This window comes from Hemiscyllium ocellatum, chromosome 7 (genome assembly GCF_020745735.1).
Source record: "Hemiscyllium ocellatum isolate sHemOce1 chromosome 7, sHemOce1.pat.X.cur, whole genome shotgun sequence".
Taxonomy (NCBI): Eukaryota; Metazoa; Chordata; class Chondrichthyes; order Orectolobiformes; family Hemiscylliidae; genus Hemiscyllium; species Hemiscyllium ocellatum.
The window spans coordinates 65,673,671-65,692,217 of NC_083407.1; the positions used below are offsets into that span (position 1 = coordinate 65,673,671).

General features: G+C 40.4%; 1 protein-coding gene across 5 annotated transcripts in view; it reads left to right on the forward strand.

Annotated features, from left to right (window-relative positions):
* The first annotated feature begins 249 nt into the window (after positions 1–249).
* Positions 250–18,547, forward strand: part of LOC132817119 (mitogen-activated protein kinase kinase kinase 20-like) — a 136,541-nt gene continuing 118,243 nt past the window's right edge. For 2 of the 5 annotated variants that reach the window (XM_060827302.1, XM_060827307.1), the window contains exons 1-3: positions 250–349; positions 1,288–1,468; positions 12,118–12,205. In XM_060827302.1, the coding sequence (XP_060683285.1) occupies positions 1,310–1,468; positions 12,118–12,205 (247 nt within the window). In that variant the 5' untranslated portion in view covers positions 250–349; positions 1,288–1,309. Of the gene's footprint in view, positions 350–496; positions 515–854; positions 1,197–1,287; positions 1,469–12,117; positions 12,206–18,547 lie in introns of those variants that run through there. The other 3 variants (XM_060827306.1, XM_060827303.1, XM_060827305.1) reach the window with 3 other exon arrangements.

The following is an 18,547-nucleotide window of genomic DNA, read 5'->3' on the forward strand; positions in this document are numbered from 1 at the left end:
TACAGCAGGAGGTGCTGGTTCTCTCAGACAGGGGGGCTCACCAGCAGGAGGTGCTGGCTTTCTCTGACAAAGCAGCTCACCAGCAGGAGGCACTGGTTCTTTCTGATGGTGCAGTTCACCAGCAGGAGATACTGGTTATTTCTGATGGTGCAGTTCACCAGCAGGAGGTGCTGGTTCTCTCTGACAGTGCGGCTCACCAGTAGGAGGTGCTGGTTCTCTCTGACAGGGTGGGAAGGAGGGACGAGGAAGGGGCGGTCTTTCGGTGTTGGTCACCTTGTTTGCAGCGATTTTTGCCCAGCGCTGTTTCTATTATACTCCCAGTTGGAAGCTGGAGTAAGTGCATTAGGAGGTAAGAAATGATCCTGAACAGAATGTCGACGTTGTGTTTGTAATGTTCATGGTCATGTATTTTTTTAAACTGCAGACAGATGTGATTACTTCCTGTGACTATGTCTGGAGTAACTGCCGGTTGTACTTTTCATGGCCTTATGTAATCGTGTGGTTTGTATCACTGGTAAGGCTCGGAGTCCTATGAACTTTGCTGGTTGGAGTTTTTTTTCACACATTTACTCTGGGATCCGCAGCATTGCACAGTGCTCTCACGTGACAGATTGCGGCAAAACCTCCTCCCACTTCCCAGAAGTGTTTTTACTTCAGGAAATAGCCATTAAGTTTTGCGAAAGTTGCTCCTTTTTAGGAAGTCATCGGTGGAATTTTTTTTAAAAAGTGTCTAATTTGTACGTAAGAGCGTTGTAGAGGGACTCTGCCCAATCAATGTTACTCGCTGCTATTTTCTCTGAAGCGGAGAGTTTGCGTATATCACATTCCAGAGCAATGACCCAGTCTCCAAGTTGACAGCGCTTCCCCGTCACGATAAGTTTCCCTGGAAGCTCAGCGGGCGCAGGGGCTCTTGTAAAAGCAACAACTTGTCTTGATATAGCGCCTGCATTGGTCTCGGGACGATCCAAAGTGTTTTGCAACCAGTGGATTACTTTTGAAGTCATCATTGTGGCAACGTAGTAAGGCTAAGCGTTAAAATGGAAAATATAGCTTGGTGAAAGCCATCCATGGACGTTATTCTGATCATTAAAACATTAAAAGCATAGTTGTTCTCCAACCCTCCTTCCCAACCGATTACAGAAGTTCTGTTTTTTTTGGGACCTGTGTTTTCGTTTGCATTTTAAGTCACTTATCTGGTGTGTTGAAACCGATCAGTTAGTTTAATTTAGTTACAGCATGCTGATTTTGGTGGCATTTTATTTAACTCATTGTTTTTATATTTTTCAGATTCTGAAATTGTCAGTATGCAATGTTGTCCTTCAGTCCATCGTTTTTGCAAATCAAGTTTGATGATTTACAATTTCATGAAAACTGTGGCGGGGGAAGTTTTGGTAGTGTGTATAGAGCAACATGGTTATCTCAAGACAAAGAGGTGGCTGTGAAAAAGTTGTTAAAAATAGAAAAAGAGGTAAGGTTTGTGCTATGTGTTGTGTCGTTCTCCTTCTGATGACTTATATTCATGTTTTATTAGACATTACAGACACAAGGATAAGAACAGACTGATTTCCAGAAGGCCTTTGACAAGGTGCTGCCCAGGAGACTGCTAAATAAAACAAGAGCCCTTGGTGTTGGGGGCAAGGTGTCAGCATAGATAGAGGATTGGCAGAGAGTAGAGAGAAAGAGTTTTTTTTTCAGGATGGCAACCAGTGACTAGTTGAGTTCTGTGGGGGTCCATAGAATCCTTCCAGTGTGGAAGCAGCCCATTTGGTCGATTGAGTCTACATTGACCCTCTGAAGAGCATCCCACCCAAGTCCACATACAAACCCAAGTTCAGGATTCTGTTAAGGTTTACATGCAGGTTCAGTTGGCAATTAGGAAGGCAAAAAGCAATGCTAGCATTCTTTTCAAGAGAGCTAGAATGCAAAAGCAGAGATGCATTGCTGAGGCTGTATAAGGCTCTGGTCAGACTGCATTTGAATATTGAGAGCAGGTTTGGATCCTGAATCTAATGAAGAATGTGTTGGTATTGGAGGGGGTCTACAGAAGGTTTTCAAGAATGATCCTGGGCCTTGAGATGTGAGGAGTGGTTAAAGATTCTGGGTCTGTACTCAGTAGAGTTTTGAAGGATGGGGGAGGGGAACCTGCTTCACTTCTTTTACTCCCGCAGGAATTATTTCTTTCTGCTTTGCTTCAAAGTAGTGAATTACAAAAAATGATTTGAGCAAGAGGGATCGAGGATGTGAATTATTTCAGCATGTGGATCAACATGCTAAATGGCTTCAGGTTCAGTGTTATCAAAGCTCAACTGTAGGACAGATATTAAGAGGTGTTCCTTTAAAAATCTAATCTAGTGAGTAGCTTCTAGCAAGGGCACTTGAGACTTAAGAAGTAGTTGGATGCTGAAATGGTGGTGCAATCTGCAGTTTGCATTTTGGGATGATGATTAAGGTCTTAGTTGTCTTTGTCTTCTTGTATTAATAAACAGAGAAAGGCAGCATAGTTGCGAATCCAGAGATGTGGATGCACTAGTTTGAATCCTGCAGGTAACTGCATTTCAATCAGTCTTCACATGAGTTGGAACTAATTGTTCTTTTTGGACAGTCCCTCAAGATCAAGGATGACTTTCTTCCACTCTGGAGTTGTGGTTTGTGAGGTCATTAAACTGTCCAATGTCTGGATAAACACACCCTGCCACAGGTTGGGGGGTGGGCTTTTGAAACGTTGGGAGGGTGGGATGTGCAGATTTTCATACTGTTGGTGTTTGGCCTCTACTTGGATCTATTGAAGATGTTCAAAATAGTTGGCATGTAAATGATAATGCTTCTACAGTTTGAGTGGTCTCAGGCAAAAGATTCTCTCAAGTTAGTGGGGATGTTGTATATTCTAATAGATGCTTTGAGAACATGTTTGAGGGCATGAAGTGTTTTCTGTGCCCTCCAGTAACCTCTTGCCATGATTAAACCTGGGACTAGGGAGCCTGATTTTGAAGTCTTGTTTCCACGCACTGCAGCTGACCGTAACCAGTGCCTTTATTGGGTATATTGACCTGAGAGAGAAAACACTGAAATTGAAGCATCAATCCTGCCAGTGGATTTGCAGAAGTTTTGTAGTAGGAGCTACTTGGTTAGGACCTTTGACTTCCCTGATGTTTAGCCTAAAGCACAATCTCCCATTCCCTTGTGAATCCCCATCATGTTGTGGAATTCTCTTTCTAAGAGAGTGTATATGCAGGCATTCTTTGCTTACTACAGCTAAAGACAAAGGTCCAGGTCGCCTTGGTTCAGGACTAGAAGTGATGCAAATTGAACTGTTTCCCACGTGTCCTGTAGAGATGCTCCACTCCGATAGGGAAACTTCTTAGATAGGGCGGAGTTTTGAGAAAAAGAGGATAAAGAAGAGCATTGGTGCAATGACACAACCCTGCTTGATCCCAGTTTGCAATTGTGCTGGGTGTCTGGTGGGTCTATTGGTGAGGATCAAGGTTTGCATGTTGCACAGGAGGTGGAGAATCATGATGGCAGCCAAATTAAGGAGGATGCTCCAAAGCCCCTCCCAGGGGATAGAGTCAAAGACCTGTGTGAGGTCAAAGGACATGTATGAAGATTACAGCTGCCTGCTGAACTCCTCATTCTGTGAGGCTCATGTCCACTGTGCCTCCTGATGAACAGAATCCACATTGTGATTCCAATAGTGGTCCCTCAGCCACTGGAAGAAGTACTTGAGTTGGATTCTTGTAATTTCCCTGTGGTGGACAGCAGGAACACTGCTCTGTAGTTACTGCAGTCACTTCTGTTTCCTTTCCTTAAGAGAGTCACAGTTATGGCATCTTGGAGATCTTCTGGCATGCTCTCCTTCCAGATGAGCAAGACAAGGTCATGTGTGTATAATATATCAAAAATGCATCCCTTCTTTGCTTTAGCATTTTGTCAGGCTAAGCCTTAAAATGGAAAATATAGCATGGTGAAAGCCATCCATGGACGTTATTCTGATCTTTAAAACATTAAAAGCATAGTTGTTCTCCAACCCTCCGTCCCAACTGATTACAGAAGTTCTGTTTTTTTTTTGGGACCTGGGTTTTCATTTGCATTTTAAGTCACTTGTCTGGTATGTTGAAACCAATCAGTTAGTTTAATTTAGTTACAGCATGCTGATTTTGGTGGCATTTTATTTATCTGTGTGGGAAGCCTTGTTAGATCTCAGCTGTTGCATTACCTTTTCAACTACATATCGGGTCAGGATTATGCTGAGTTAATGGTGGTAAGATAGTAAACTTTTGGTTGACTACTATTAGTCTGGAACACTGTATATGCTGGATGCTGTTACAACAGTTCAATTACCCATGTACTGTGGATATTGTTAAACAAACAGTGTTTGGGAAACTCAGCAGGCCTAGCAGCATCTGTGGAGCTACTAGACTCAACATTAACTCCATTTCTGTGCACAGATGCTGCCAGATTGCTGACTTTCACAGGGTGCTCTGTTTGTTTCAGATTTCTGGCTTCTGCAGTATTTTGCTTTTAACCTGTAGATATTGAAATGCATATGTATTTATACAGTATTTGAAAAATACAGTGCAGTTTGTTAATAGCCTATGCACTTGAGTAATAGTCAAAATTTTTAGACTACTTTCTAAGGTTACATTTATGGGGTCGACTATTACATGGATACTACTGTTGAGGGCCTGAAATTCATGCCCATCAAAATTCATACTATATCATTAACTGATCTCTTAAATGAATAAAGAAAAACAAATTACAGTAATTGCCGGATAAAGACAATGGAAACAAAAATGAATTACTGGTAGTAAGCCTTTATTTATATGTAGATAAAAGTGAAGTAGAAATATAATACGGCTTTTAAATCACAATTACCAGTACATGTTACATCTTAAATTAGACATGTCAGATTCAAAAGTTCATTCAAAATCCTGCAAAATCCCACTATTCAGCATCTTCAGCACCAAATAAAGCTTCATAGTCATCAGGATGAATGATATCATTGTCTGGATCATCTTCATTTTGATTGTCTATAGTTAGCAATACCATATCATCCTCTTCTTCTGTGTCATCTCATAGATAATCATTCTCAGTACCATCCAATGCATTTGAAATTCCACATTTCTTGAATGATTTGAAAATGGTGTCAGCTTTTATTTCTTTACATGAATCAATAATTTATTCTCGGATCAGTGACAGTGATGGAGCCTGCAAACTGCCTCCTTTCGTGGATGTTTTTTTCTCTGTCAATCATCGAGTTATTCCACTTTATTCTCATTGTGTCTTTAAATGGCTTATTGATACCAATGTCTATTGATTGCAACACGCTTGTAAGTCCACTGGAAATTACAGCTATGTCAGTGATATATGATCAGATGTTATCAAAAACATTTGGTATGATCTAAACTGGTCCTACACAAGTAAACTCTTTTTCTTGTGTAGTCCACCAGGTCATAAATTCCAAATATCCTTTATCCATTTTGTACATCCACTTCATCTATCTAGCCTTGTGGATTTAAATGGATGACAATTTCTTTGGGTATTTCTCCTTTGGCGAAGTGTTTCTCTGAGAAAGCCATTGGTTTTAACTTAATGTCATCAGCCATTCAAGAAAGAACTAAAGTAACCTACTTTTCTCATGGCCATTGGTTCTCACCAATACTGTTTTTCCTCCTTTCTGGTTGACAGTTCGATTCTAGAGTCAGAGAGGTGTACAGCATGGAAATAGACCCTTCGGTCCAACTCATCCATGCCGACCTGATATCCTAACCCAATCTAGTCCCACCTGCCAGCACCTGGCCCATATCCCTCCAATCCCTTCCTATTAATATACCCATCCAAATGCCTCTTAAATATTGCAATTGTACCAGCCTCCACCACTTCCTCTGGCAGCTCATTCCATACACGTACCACCCTCTGCGTGAAAAAGTTGCCCCGTAGGTCTCTTTTATAACTTTGCCCTCTCACCCTAAACCTATGTCCTCTAGTTCTGGACTCCCCGACCCCAGGGAAAAGACTTTGCCTATTTACACAATCCATGCCCCTCATAATTTTGTAAACCTCTATAAGGTCACCCCTCAGCCTCTGACGCTCCAAGGAAAACAGCCCCAGCCTGTTCAGCCTCTCCTTATAGCTCAAATCCTCCAACCCTGGCAACATCCTTGCAAATCTTTTCTGAACTCTTTCAAGTTTCACAACATCTTTCTGTTAGGAAGGAGACCAGAATTACAAGAAGGGGAGTAGAGACAATACAGGTAATTATAGATCAGTGAGCCTTACTTCAGTTGTTGGTAAAGTGTTGGAATAGGTTATAAGAGATAGGATTCATAATTATCTAGAAAAGAATAATTTGATAGGGATAGTCAGCACGGTTTTGTGAAGGTTAGATCGTGCCTCACAAACCTTATTGAGTTCTTTGAGAAGGTGACCAAACAGGTAGATGAGAGTAAGCCAGTTGATGTGGTGTATATGGATTTCAGCAAGGCGTTCAATAAGGTTCCCCAGTAGGCTATTGTACAAAATACGGAGGAATGGGATTGTGGGAGATATAGCAGTTTGGATCAGTAATTGGCTTGCTGAAAGAAGACAGAGGGTAGTGGTTGATGGGAAATGTTCATCCTGGAGTCCAGTTACCAGTGTTGTACCGCAAGGGTCTGTGTTGGGTCCACTGCTATTCGTCATTTTTATAAACAACCTGGATGAGGGCATAGAAGGATGGGTTAGTAAATTTGCAGATGACACTAAGGTCGGTGGAGTTGTGGATAGTGACAAAGGATGTTGTAGGTACAGAGAGACATAGATAAACTGCAGAGCTGTGCTGAGAGGTGGCAAATGGAGTTTAATGCGGACAAGTGTGAGGTGATTCACTTTTGGTCGGAGTAACCGGAATGCAAAGTACTGGGCTAATGGTAAGATTCTTGGTGTAGATGCGCAGAGAGATCTCGGTGTCCAAGTATACAGATCCTTGAAAGTTGCCACCAAGGTTGACAGGGTTGTTAAGAAGGCATACAGTGTTTTAGCTTTTATTAATAGAGGGATCAAGTTCTGGAACAATGAGGTTATGCTGCAGCTGTACAAAACTCTGGTGCGGCCACACTTGGAGTATTGTGTACAGTTCTGGTCACCGCATTATAAGGACGAAGTGGAAGCTTTGGAAAGGGTGCAGAAGAGACTTGCTAGGATGTTGCCTGGTATGGAGGGAAGGTCTAACGAGGGAAGGCTGAGGGACTTGAGACTGTTTTCATTAGAGAGAAGAAGTTTGAGAGGTGACTTAATAGAGACATATAAGATAATCAGAGGGTTAGATAGGGTGGACAGGGAGAGCCTTTTTCCAAGAATGGTGATGGCGAACACAAGGGGGCATAGCTTTAAATTGAGGGGTGATAGATATAGGACAGATGTCAGAGGTAGTTTCTTTACTCGGAGAGTAGTAAGGGTATGGAATGCTTTGCCTGCAACGGTAGTAGATTCACCAACTTATGTCGTCATTGGACAAGCATATGGATGTACATGGAATAGTGTAGGTTATATGGGCTTCATATTGGTATGACAGGTCGGCGCAACATCGAGGGCCGAAGGACCTGTACTGCGCTGTAATGTTCTATGTCCTTTACATGCAATATTCCAACAGTGGCTTAATCAATGTCCTGTACACCCACAACAATGACCTCCCAACTCCTGTACTCAATACTCTGACTAATAAAGGAAAGCATACCAAATGTCTTTTTCACTATCCTATCTACCTGTGACGCCACCTTGACGGAGCTATGAACCTGCACTCCAAGGTCTCTTTGTTCAGCAACACTGTTTAGGTCCGATTCTCCAGCATGTCAAGAGTAATAGGCGTGATAACTTGTAATCTTCCTGCTGATTTCTGATTACTAACTGGTGAAATTGTAATATCTTCTAGTTCAACAGGCAGCTTTTTTTCAACCTTAATTCTCTACTGAAGCACTAAGTCACACCTCATGAACCTTGTGCACCATACAGCATTTGCCGTAAAATCCAAAGTTTCATCCTTCTTTGATTCATTTCATGCATGGATTTGGCTGGCTTCATGATTAACACATTTTCCATTGTGACAATTTTTAAGTACCCACTCAGCAACTTTTTTCTCCAGTTGTGGCCACTTGCTAGGTTGACCTCTGTTGGCACACTTTTTTAGCATCATCTGAAGTTGGTGCAATGTCATTCTCCAGTCTCTCTCAAATTTCTCCGAAACACACAATTCTCTTGTTGCTACACAGTTATTTGTCTTCTCTGCAACTTCAATAGCTTTCAGTTTAAACTGCTGTATATTTTTTATATTTTCTGGAGGGCATTTTTACACAAAATGAAGAAATTTAAAAACCTCAATGAGGCATACGACTGTATTCCATGAGGTCACCTGACTCTTTTGTACCAAATTGGTGTGAATTGTACATCTAATCACATAACAGCATGAAAAAGAAATGCATTCCCCCATCGTAACATTTATATACAGGATAATACTTTAACTCACCTGTGAAGAATTAATGTTGACCTTTACATGAGATATATGGAAAATTCCAGATTTTTTTGGCCAAAAATATGGCATCAACTTTTACATGAGATCAACTATTAGTTGAGTATTTATGGTAATTGCAATTTGGATTCCTAGAACCGGCATAAAATAAGTAACTTCACTTGGGATAAATGATGTGTTAGAGGCACCTGCTCAGCATGAGATAATCAGCTGTGCTGAGTAGGAACAGGCAGCTCAGGAAATGGCTTGATGTAGGAGAAAGTCAGGACTGCAGATGCTGGAGATCAAAGTCAAGAATGTGGTGCTGGAAAAGCACAACAGGTCAGGCAGCATCCGAGGAACAGGAGGATCGATGTTTCAGGCAAAAGCCCTTCAGGAATGAAGCTGTGAGGGAGTGGTGAGATAAGTGGGAGGGGGTTGGGGCTGGGGGGGAAGGTAGTTGAGAGTGCAATAGGTAGATGAAGGTGAGGGTAATGGTGATAGGATGGACTGGATAGGTGGGAAAGAAATTGGACAGGTGAGACCGGTCATGAGAGTGGTGCTGAGTTGGAAGGTTGGAACTGAGATAAGGGAGGGGGAGGGGAAATGAGGAAACTAGTGAAATTCACTCTGATGCCATGGAGTTGGAGGGTCCCGAGGGTTCTTCCTCCAGGCTTCGGGTGGTTATGGAGTGGCGATGTAGGAGAAACCTGTCTTTCAGCTCCACTAAAGAGATGTTGATCTTAGGGGCTCAACAATCAGAAGGAATTTATTTTCTAAATGGGGAGAAAATTCAGAAGTCTGAAGTGCTAAGAAATTTGGGAGTTCTAGTCCAAGATTCTCTCAAGGTAAACTTGCAGGTTGAGTCAATAGTTAGGAATGCAAATGCAATGATGGTATTTATTTTGGAGGACTTGAATATAAAAGCAGGGATGTACTTTTGAGTCTCTATAAGGCTCTGGTCAGGCCATATTTGGAGTATTGTGCGCAGTTTTGAGCCCCATATCTCAGGAAGATATACTGGCCTTGGAGAGTGTTCAGAGACGGCTCACTAGAATGGTTCCAGTAATGGAAAGCTTAATGTGTGAGGAACATTTGAGAACTCTGAGTCAATACTCTATGGAGTTCAGAAGGATGAGGGGGAGATCTAATTGAAACTTACAGAATACTGAACGGTCTGGACAGAGTTGATGTTGAGAAGAGGTTTCCATTGAGAGGAGAGACTAGGACCTGAGAGCACAGCCTTGGAGTAATGGGAAGACTTTTTAGAATGGAGATAAGGAGAAATTCCTTCAGCCGGAGAGTGGTGAATCTATGGAATTCATTGCCACAGAAAGTTATGGAAGACAGATCATTGAGTATATTTAAGACTGAGGTAGGTTCTTGAGTATCAAGGGGATCAAGGATTTTGGGGAGTAAGCAGGAAAATGTGGTTGAGAAACTTATAAGCTATGACTGAATGGTGGAACAGTCTCCATGTGCTGAATAACCCTAATTTCTGCTCCTGTGTCTTATGGTCCTATGAATTTGTTTTCTGGTTACCAACTTGTTCAAAGGCATCCTGGCTCAAAGATAAGGGACATGTCTGAAAGATGTTGGAAAATGATGCAACAACTCTGCAGTCTTTGTGTTGTGTTGGGCTCGATGGATACTATAATCAAGCAGTCGTAACAGAAGTCTATTGCAAGAGCTTGTTCAGAATTCAACATTGATGAAATTGGTATCACTTGGTGTTGCAGTAGTCCACTTTCTATACACTTCAGTTGTACTCTGGACCATCGAAACACTGCTTTACATTAATTCACTTGGATTGTAGAGTTACATTACCCTGTGGTGGGGCACATAACCTGATCTTGTGTATGACCATAAAGGAGACATTATGTTGAAGGGTTTTGACTTGCATACATCAGGATAGAATGAGAAGAATACCAAGTTTCAAGTGGAACCAAAATTTTATACCACATTAGAAGAGGGTTCTGATTGGTTGGCAAGTGGACTCTGCTTGATAGAGGCATTACCATTGAGAATGCACCATGGAAAGTTAGCTACAAAGGTTTATATAAATTGATGCAAAGCAAGTTAACTCCGTCAAAACATTGCCATGGGGAATCCACCAGGGACTAACTGTTCCCAAAGTTTTTGCTCAGTTGAAAAAACACAATGCATGCACGGTATATGTTATTGCTGCCCTAAATGTGAATACATGTAGCTTCTAGTCTAAACTGCCTTTTCACCAGAACTGTAACTCTCCCATTTTCCCAGCCTTTTTTCGGTTGACTGGGCAAAGTAAACTGTTAGGAGGGCACAAAGTAGTTGCAAAGGGAACTGCAGGTTAAGGGCGTGGGCAAGAACAAGCCAGGTGGAATGTAATGTTACAAAGTAACATTTTCCACTTTGTTAGGAAATTTAGGAATATCTGGGTGTGTTTGTACGTAAGCCACAGAAAGTTACCATGCAGGTTTATCAAGCAATTAGGAAAGAAATGGTATATTTTCCTATACTGTAAACAGTTTGGACTATAAGAATAATCAAGCTTTCGTGCAGATGTATAGGGCCTTGATGAAATCCTTTCTGGGGCTGCAATGTAGGGTTTTGGTTACCATGCCTAAGGAGAATAAACCTGCCTTTGCGGGAGTCCTGCGAATTCTTGAAATAAACAAATTATCTCTGAAGGCTGATTGAGAAGATCATGCCTACATGCCCTGGACGTTAGAAGAACTGAGAGCTGATCTATTTGAAACATAAAATTCTTAAGGGATGTGATAGCAATGATGCCGAAAAAATGTTTATATTAGCTGCCTGGGGAACCAGGAACACAAAGTCACACTCTCAGAATAGCAGGTCAACCACTTGGAACTGAGGTGGGGAGAAACTTTATCACTCTACACCAGAGAACACACTCAGTATATTTAAGATGAGGTCACTAAATCCTTAGATAGTAAGGGAACGTAGAGGTACAGAAATGGTGTTCAAGATAGATTTGAGGTGGGAAATGAGCCCTGCTTCTACTGGATTACTGACTGGCGTTAAGGTCCAAGTGACTATCTCGGACTTAAGTATTTATGTTATGGAGTGATAGTTCCTTTTTTATGTTTTGTGTACCTCTTCAGCACATTGAGTCTGCACCAGTCAAAAACAAGGACCTAACTATTCTAATCCCATTTCCAGCACTTGACCTATATCCTTGTTTGCCTTGGCATCACAAGTGCACATTTACATACTACTTAAATGTCATGAGGGATCCTGCCTCTACCATCCTTACAGGCGGTCAGTTCCAGATTCCCACCATCCTCTTGAATAAATGTAATTCCTCATATCCCCTTGAAATGTCCTGCCCCTTACTTGAAATCTGTCATTGATCCCTCCACAAAGGAGAAAAGTTTATTCCTGTCTATGCCCCTCATAATTTTATACATCTCAGTCATATACCCCCCTCAGTCTCCAATTTATTTTCTCAATTTGAGCTATTAATATGGAGCTTTTGAAACAATCATTTTGCACTTAGCTGCAATATTGTATCTTTTAATATATGTAACTTCTGAAGACCCACAATTACTGCAGTTGAATTGTAATAACCATTTATTAATTAAATACCTTATTTTTTATTTAAATGATGTATTTTCTGATTTTGAACTTAGGCTGAAATTCTGAGTGTTCTCAGCCATAGGAACGTCATTCAGTTCTATGGAGCTGTTCTTGAGTCACCCAACTATGGCATAGTAACTGGTAAGTTTTTAATAACTTTCCACATAATTGAGCTGCAGTGAAATGCTATTGATAGTCGTCTTGCAATGTCATAATCCATAAATTAATGTTTGCTTTAGTTTGTCTGTTCTCTTTACAATGTGATAAAGAATGAAATAGATTTTTTTGGCATGCATTTATGTTTAAAAACATGGCCTAAATGTATACAACAGGAAATTCCATTTGTACAAAATTTGCTGCACATCTTAGCTTGAATGAATGATGCAGTCAGCAATATTAGCATCAACATTCTCAGTTTTGTAAATCAATTTAATAAGACTACCTAGTTATTCTGCTTTATCTTGATCTCAATAGAATTTGTTTTTGAAATTAAGTAATCATAAACAGAAGAAGGCCATTTGGCTGCTCCACAATTCAGTATGATCACGATTGATCTGATTTGATTGGAAATCCACTTGGCTGCCTGCATAATATGTAGCGTGTTTCCATATATTCATATTTTCTCCATGCAATTGTGCACGTATACAAGTACATGTTAGACTTGTTTACTTATTGAGAGCAAGGGGAATTTTCTGACTGTTTAGATTTTACATTGCATGAAGTGTAAGTATATCATCCTGGCTTTACAAAGTATTCGTATGGTCTGAATAGTTTTTAAAATTTGTTTAAACACTATTTAAATGTAGTTCAAGTGCAGCTGCCTACATTTGTAATCTGAAAATGCATGTTTTGGTTTATGACGGTGTATTGAATTGTGGGAGTGGTGCCATCATTTAAGATGAAGATGAAGAATTTCTTCTCAGAGGATCATCAGTCTTTGGAATTCTCCTCTCCAAGAAGCCCTTGAGGCTGGGTTATTGACTATTACAAGGCTGATGTGTATGTACTTTTAATGCAAAGGAGTCAAGAATATAGGAGGCAACATAATATCACATCAGACCAGCCATACTTTTATAAAATGTTGGAGCACAATCAGTGCGCCAAATGGCTACTGCTCCTTTTTCATGTGAATTTACTTATGGCTTCCACCTCACAATCCAGGAAACTTTTACAATGGGAGATTCTGACATTATAGATGCTTACAAATAGGTCTTTGAGAAAAGATGTGAAGTCTTGTTTTCTTTCTATTGCCTTCTATATTCTTGATGCATATTTACATTGGCTGAAGGAATATGGAGTTTATTATAGTGTAGTGTTTGTCACCAAAAAGTTTTAACTTTAACTATTTAAATTCTATATTTAAACTTTATGTATCACATTGAAAGAGACACCAATACGTGTCTTTTCAAACTTAAGATATTGTACTGATACAGAAGCAGCCTCTTAAAGTTTATATGTGATTGACAAGCAGAATGTTTTTGAATTTGTATACGTGCTGTTTTAATTCTGCTAACAGGTGCACTTGGACACAAGTGCTACTTCCCATGGCAGCGTTGAAATTATGGAATGGCAGACACCAGTCAACCCGTGCTACTTGTTTTTTTTTGTTCCCAAAGAGCCCTGCTCTGTCCATACAAGTCTATATCTTTCTTTCCTTCTACTATTTATCAAATTTTCCCTTCTAATTCTATCAATCCATTTCCTGTTGTTGTGGAAGCAATGTACTGTTTTTCTTTTGTCCCACTAGCACAAGTGTCACAATGTAAATTTAACCTTTTCTGCCTGGTTTCTGATATGGCCAGCTGTGTGCTTTTTTTTGAGGTTGAACTTGTAATTTTAAAAATATCCATCAAGCAAGTTTATTTTAATCTCCAAATTATTGATTTATTAGAAAACAAAGCTTCAATAAATATGCAAAATTAGTTAACAAACTTGGATTGTAGTATGGAATTGGAATTTTTATCCCTGTAAATGACACAAATGCACACACCAGGTAGAGGTGAGGAAAAATATAGATTTATTTTTGCGGAGATAAATTTCCAGAGAAAAAACATTTGGGCCAATCTGTCTTACGTCTTGAGGACTAAAATGATGAGGCTTGGAATGGTCAGGTGAGATGTTCTGGCATGTATTGATGTGTGTGACTAACATCATCTCTGGGATCTTTGTAGACACTGCTTCCTCAGGAAATTCAGATTTCATGCTGAATTCTCCATGAAGGTGCTTCAGAAACAAGAGACATAAGCTGAACAGCTTGTTATTTAGCAGATTATCCTCAAGTCTGCAAACAGTGTTCAGACAGAATAACCAGAATAATGGTAACCCTCCAGATTTTGATGTGGAGGATTCAGTAATTGTAATACCATTGAACCTCGAGGGGGTAGTGGTTTCTCTACTGTTGGAAATATATTGGTTCCCACACAGAAAGTGACACAGGCTGTTAGTCCCCATGTTTCTCTCTGAAGAGCAAAACAGCTTGTTTTACTCCCCAGATCTTTTTCTTTAGTACTGTTTTTCTTTTTGCAAATGTTTATCTAATTCCTTTTTGAGAGCCATGGAATAAAATGGAAAGGGATATTATCATTCATCTCCAAGCATTTGGTTTCTGATCCAATGATTGAGGGAAGGTGATTAAGGAAGCAACTAATATTACTTGGGATGCTACCTTAAGGAACTCTACAGTGAGATCCTGGACCTGAGATTATTGATCTGCAGCAGTTATAACCATATTCCTTTATGCTATTTATGACTCTACCCACTACAGAACTTTCTCCATGATTTGCATTTGGTTCAGTTTTATTAGTGCTCCTAGATGACACACTCAGTCAAATGCTTCCTTGATCTGAAAATAAGTAACTCTCACCTCTAGAATTCAGCTCTCTTGTTTATCCCAACCTAATCTAGTCCCACCTGCCAGCACCTGGCCATATCCCTCCAAACCCTTCCTATTCATATACCCATCCAGGTGCCTTTTAAATGTTGCAATTGTCCGAGCCTCCACCACTTCCTCTGGCAGCTCATTCCATACTCGTACCACCCTCTGTGTGAAACAGTTGCCCCTTAGGCCTTGTTCATATCTTACCCTACTTACCTAGATTAGATTACTTACAGTGTGGAAACAGGCCCTTCGGCCCAACAAGTCGACACCGACCCGCCAAAGCACAACCCACCCATTCCCCTACATTTACCCCTTTTACCTAACACTACGGGCAATTTAGCATGGCCAATTCACCTGACCTGCACATCTTTGGACTGTGGGAGGAAACTGGAGCACCCGGAGGAAGACCACGCAAACACGGGGAGAATGTGCAAACTCCACACAGTCAGTCGCCTGAGTCGGGAATTGAACCCGGGTCTCTGGCGCTGTGAGGCTGCAGTGCTAACCACTGTGCCACCGTGCTGCCCATACCTGAAACTTATGTTCTCTAATTCTGGACTCCCCCACCCCAGGGAAAAAGACTTTGTCTATTTATCCTACCCATGCCCCTCATGATTTTAAAAACCTCTATGAGGTCACCCCTCAGCCTCTGATGCTCCAGGGAAAACAGCCCCAGCCTGTTCCTATAGTTCAAATCCGCCAACTCTGGCAACATCCTTGTAAATCTTTTCTGAACCCTTTCGAGTTTCACAAAATCTTTCCGATTGGAAGGAGACCAGAATTGCACGCAATATTCCAAAAGTGGCCTAACCAATGTCCTGTACAGCTGCAACATGACCTCCCAACTTCTGAACTCAACACTCTGACCCATAAAGGAAAGCATACCAAATGCCTTCTTCACTATCCTACATACCAGTGACTCCACTTTCAAGGAGCTATGAACCTGCCCTCCAAGGTCTCTTTGTTCAGCAACATCCCATTTGGAGTAAGGCTGCATTGAGGAATGGAGCAGGGAGTTCCAGGCAGAACTTAGAGTGAACATTATTGAGGAAGTGCTGCTTGATACCACAGTCCATGATACCACTCAGTATTTTGCTGATCCTGATGCACTAGTTGAATGACTGCATTCTCCCAACCTTTTGGGAACAGGCTGTATATGTCCACATTGTCAATTTGTCACACTGTCAAGTAGATTAGAGTGTCGTAGCTGTTGATGTTCATTGTCTTTGCTCTTTCATTGCATTCAGTGGCTGTTGATATCATGTGGAGTAAGTTGAAGCTGTGATACAGGAGTTCTCAGGAGAAGGTCAAGATGGGTCAGCAACTTGCACATCTGCCAAAATATGGCAACAAATGCTTTAGTCTTGTCTTTTGCTTTTGTGTGCTGTGCTTTGATATCATTACAGATGAGGATATTGAGGAGTCACTCCCTCTCATTAGTTATTTAATTGCCCAAATCCATTCACGATTTGTAATAGGGCTGAAAAGGTTTGTCCATACCTGTTGTTTATAGATTATCTTAGCTCTGCCTATAGGGCATACAATTTATCCTAGTTCATAGCTTTATTAGTTTGGGCACTCGTGTTTTCAATGTCTGGTGTTGCTCCTGGCATTCTGTTCAACACTTCCCATTGAACCATAGTTGATGCCTGTCTCAATGGTAAGCTGAAAAGAGATGTCGAGTCCTGAGGTTACTGATTGTGTTGGAATTCAATTCTGCACACAGGAATTTGGGTGTACCCAGTTTTGGGCTGCTCGCACTGTTTTGAATCCATCCCATTCAGCAGTGGTGCAATTCAACAGTGATAGATATGTCCGAAGAGGGACTTCCTCCCGAAACCAGCATGAATGTGTATTTACAAGAAATTTACTTCTTTGGTATCCCAAACATCTGATTGATTTACATATAAGATAATATTTTTATACTAAGACCTGAGTGATGTTAGTTGTATCAGTTGATGTTAAATGTGTATGAGTTGGGGACATTGATTGAATGGTTACTTGAGCATCCAAAGACATTGATATGGGTAGTGTAGAGTTACATGATAATTTGTGAGGTTTCACTCTTTTACTAAATCTAGTGACAACTGGCTTTTCTTTCCTACGTGCTGGCTGTCAGGGGTGTGACACAGTGCACTGATGCCATCTGAATTCCTGCCATGTACACCCAACATGTGCGTCTTTGTGTTTGGAGCTTCAATTGTAGAGTAATCTCCTGAGCAATCCACTTAGATTTTCTTCTTGTTGGACTCGAGAGATTTGCATATTTAAAAAAAACTAACAATATGCCAGTTGGGACTTTTATTTTTACAGAGGTGCTACTGGCAGTAGCAGAGTAAGTAGCCAGTTATTTGTTCGGCTTCATGAGAGTGAATTAGACTTCATAAAGCCACGTGACTTGAAAGCCTGGCTTCAAGTGCTGAACAAAATGTGTATCCAGGAGGAGATGGTTTCAATTCAATAAGTTCTTTCCTATTTAGTTATGAATGCTTGTAACCATATTTGAAATAAATCATTCTCTCTGCTAGGAGATAAAGTTTGTTAGCTTAAGTTGCTCTTATTTCCTGCACTATCAATGTTAAATTACTGAGAAATGCTGTGTTGCCCGGAATCTGCTTGAAAATTCAATACAGATAAAGGCTGATGAATGGTTTGCAAATAACAACTCTAAGCTACATACAGTTTGTGTTAGTAATGCATACATGGTACTTCAATTTTGATTGCTGCCAAAATTGAATTCTAACAATTAATAGTTATAGTGGCATGCAAATCAAATGTTCATTTCTAATCATTGTTGGAAGACCATTTTCTACTGTTTAATTTCAGAATATGTAAAAGGCATATTTCTTCTAATAAACAAGTGAATAGCAGTGCTGTTTGTATAATATATTCTTTTGTAAGAGAGGCAGGACATGAAGTACGTATTGTACTTGGCTAAATAGCTGTCAGGCTGCTCGGATGCTTTTTACAAAAAGTTTGCCTCCAACTGTGTACATCTTCGACTTGTGTCCGCTCACTCATTCTTACAGAATTCAAACAGTTTGCACTTGCCTTACATTTTTAATACTGTATATATATAAGTCTGTATCAGTTTTGAATTTTCAAGCAGATATCTAGTTACAACATAGCATTTTTCAGTCATTTAACTTGCATACTGACATGTCAAAATTGCTACTGTGATCCTGCATCTGAATCCTTGTTAGTTTTCCTTGTAGTAAAGTTTGTTTTCTGTATAGTTCACATACTCACTGCTGCTTTACTAAATTAACTCATATATATTTTTTCACCTTTTGCTTAATGTCTAAGCCTTGTAGCAATAAAGCATCCAACATTTGGTTGGAAAGAGGGATTAGGTATGAGAAAAAGACTGAATGTGTTATCGAACATGCTAATGTTTCATTCAAATGAGCAAGAAACCTAGCTAAGAAAGGAGAGTGAAGCAAGAGCAGGCTTGGGATAATTAGAAAATTGGGTAATGTGCTTACCAAACCAGTGACTACATGATTTTAAAAAAGAAGTTACATCCACAGAGATACTGCTATCAGATATGATGCAGAGAGCACTACTACAAAAGCAGCTGGACTGCTGATAACTACAGTATTACT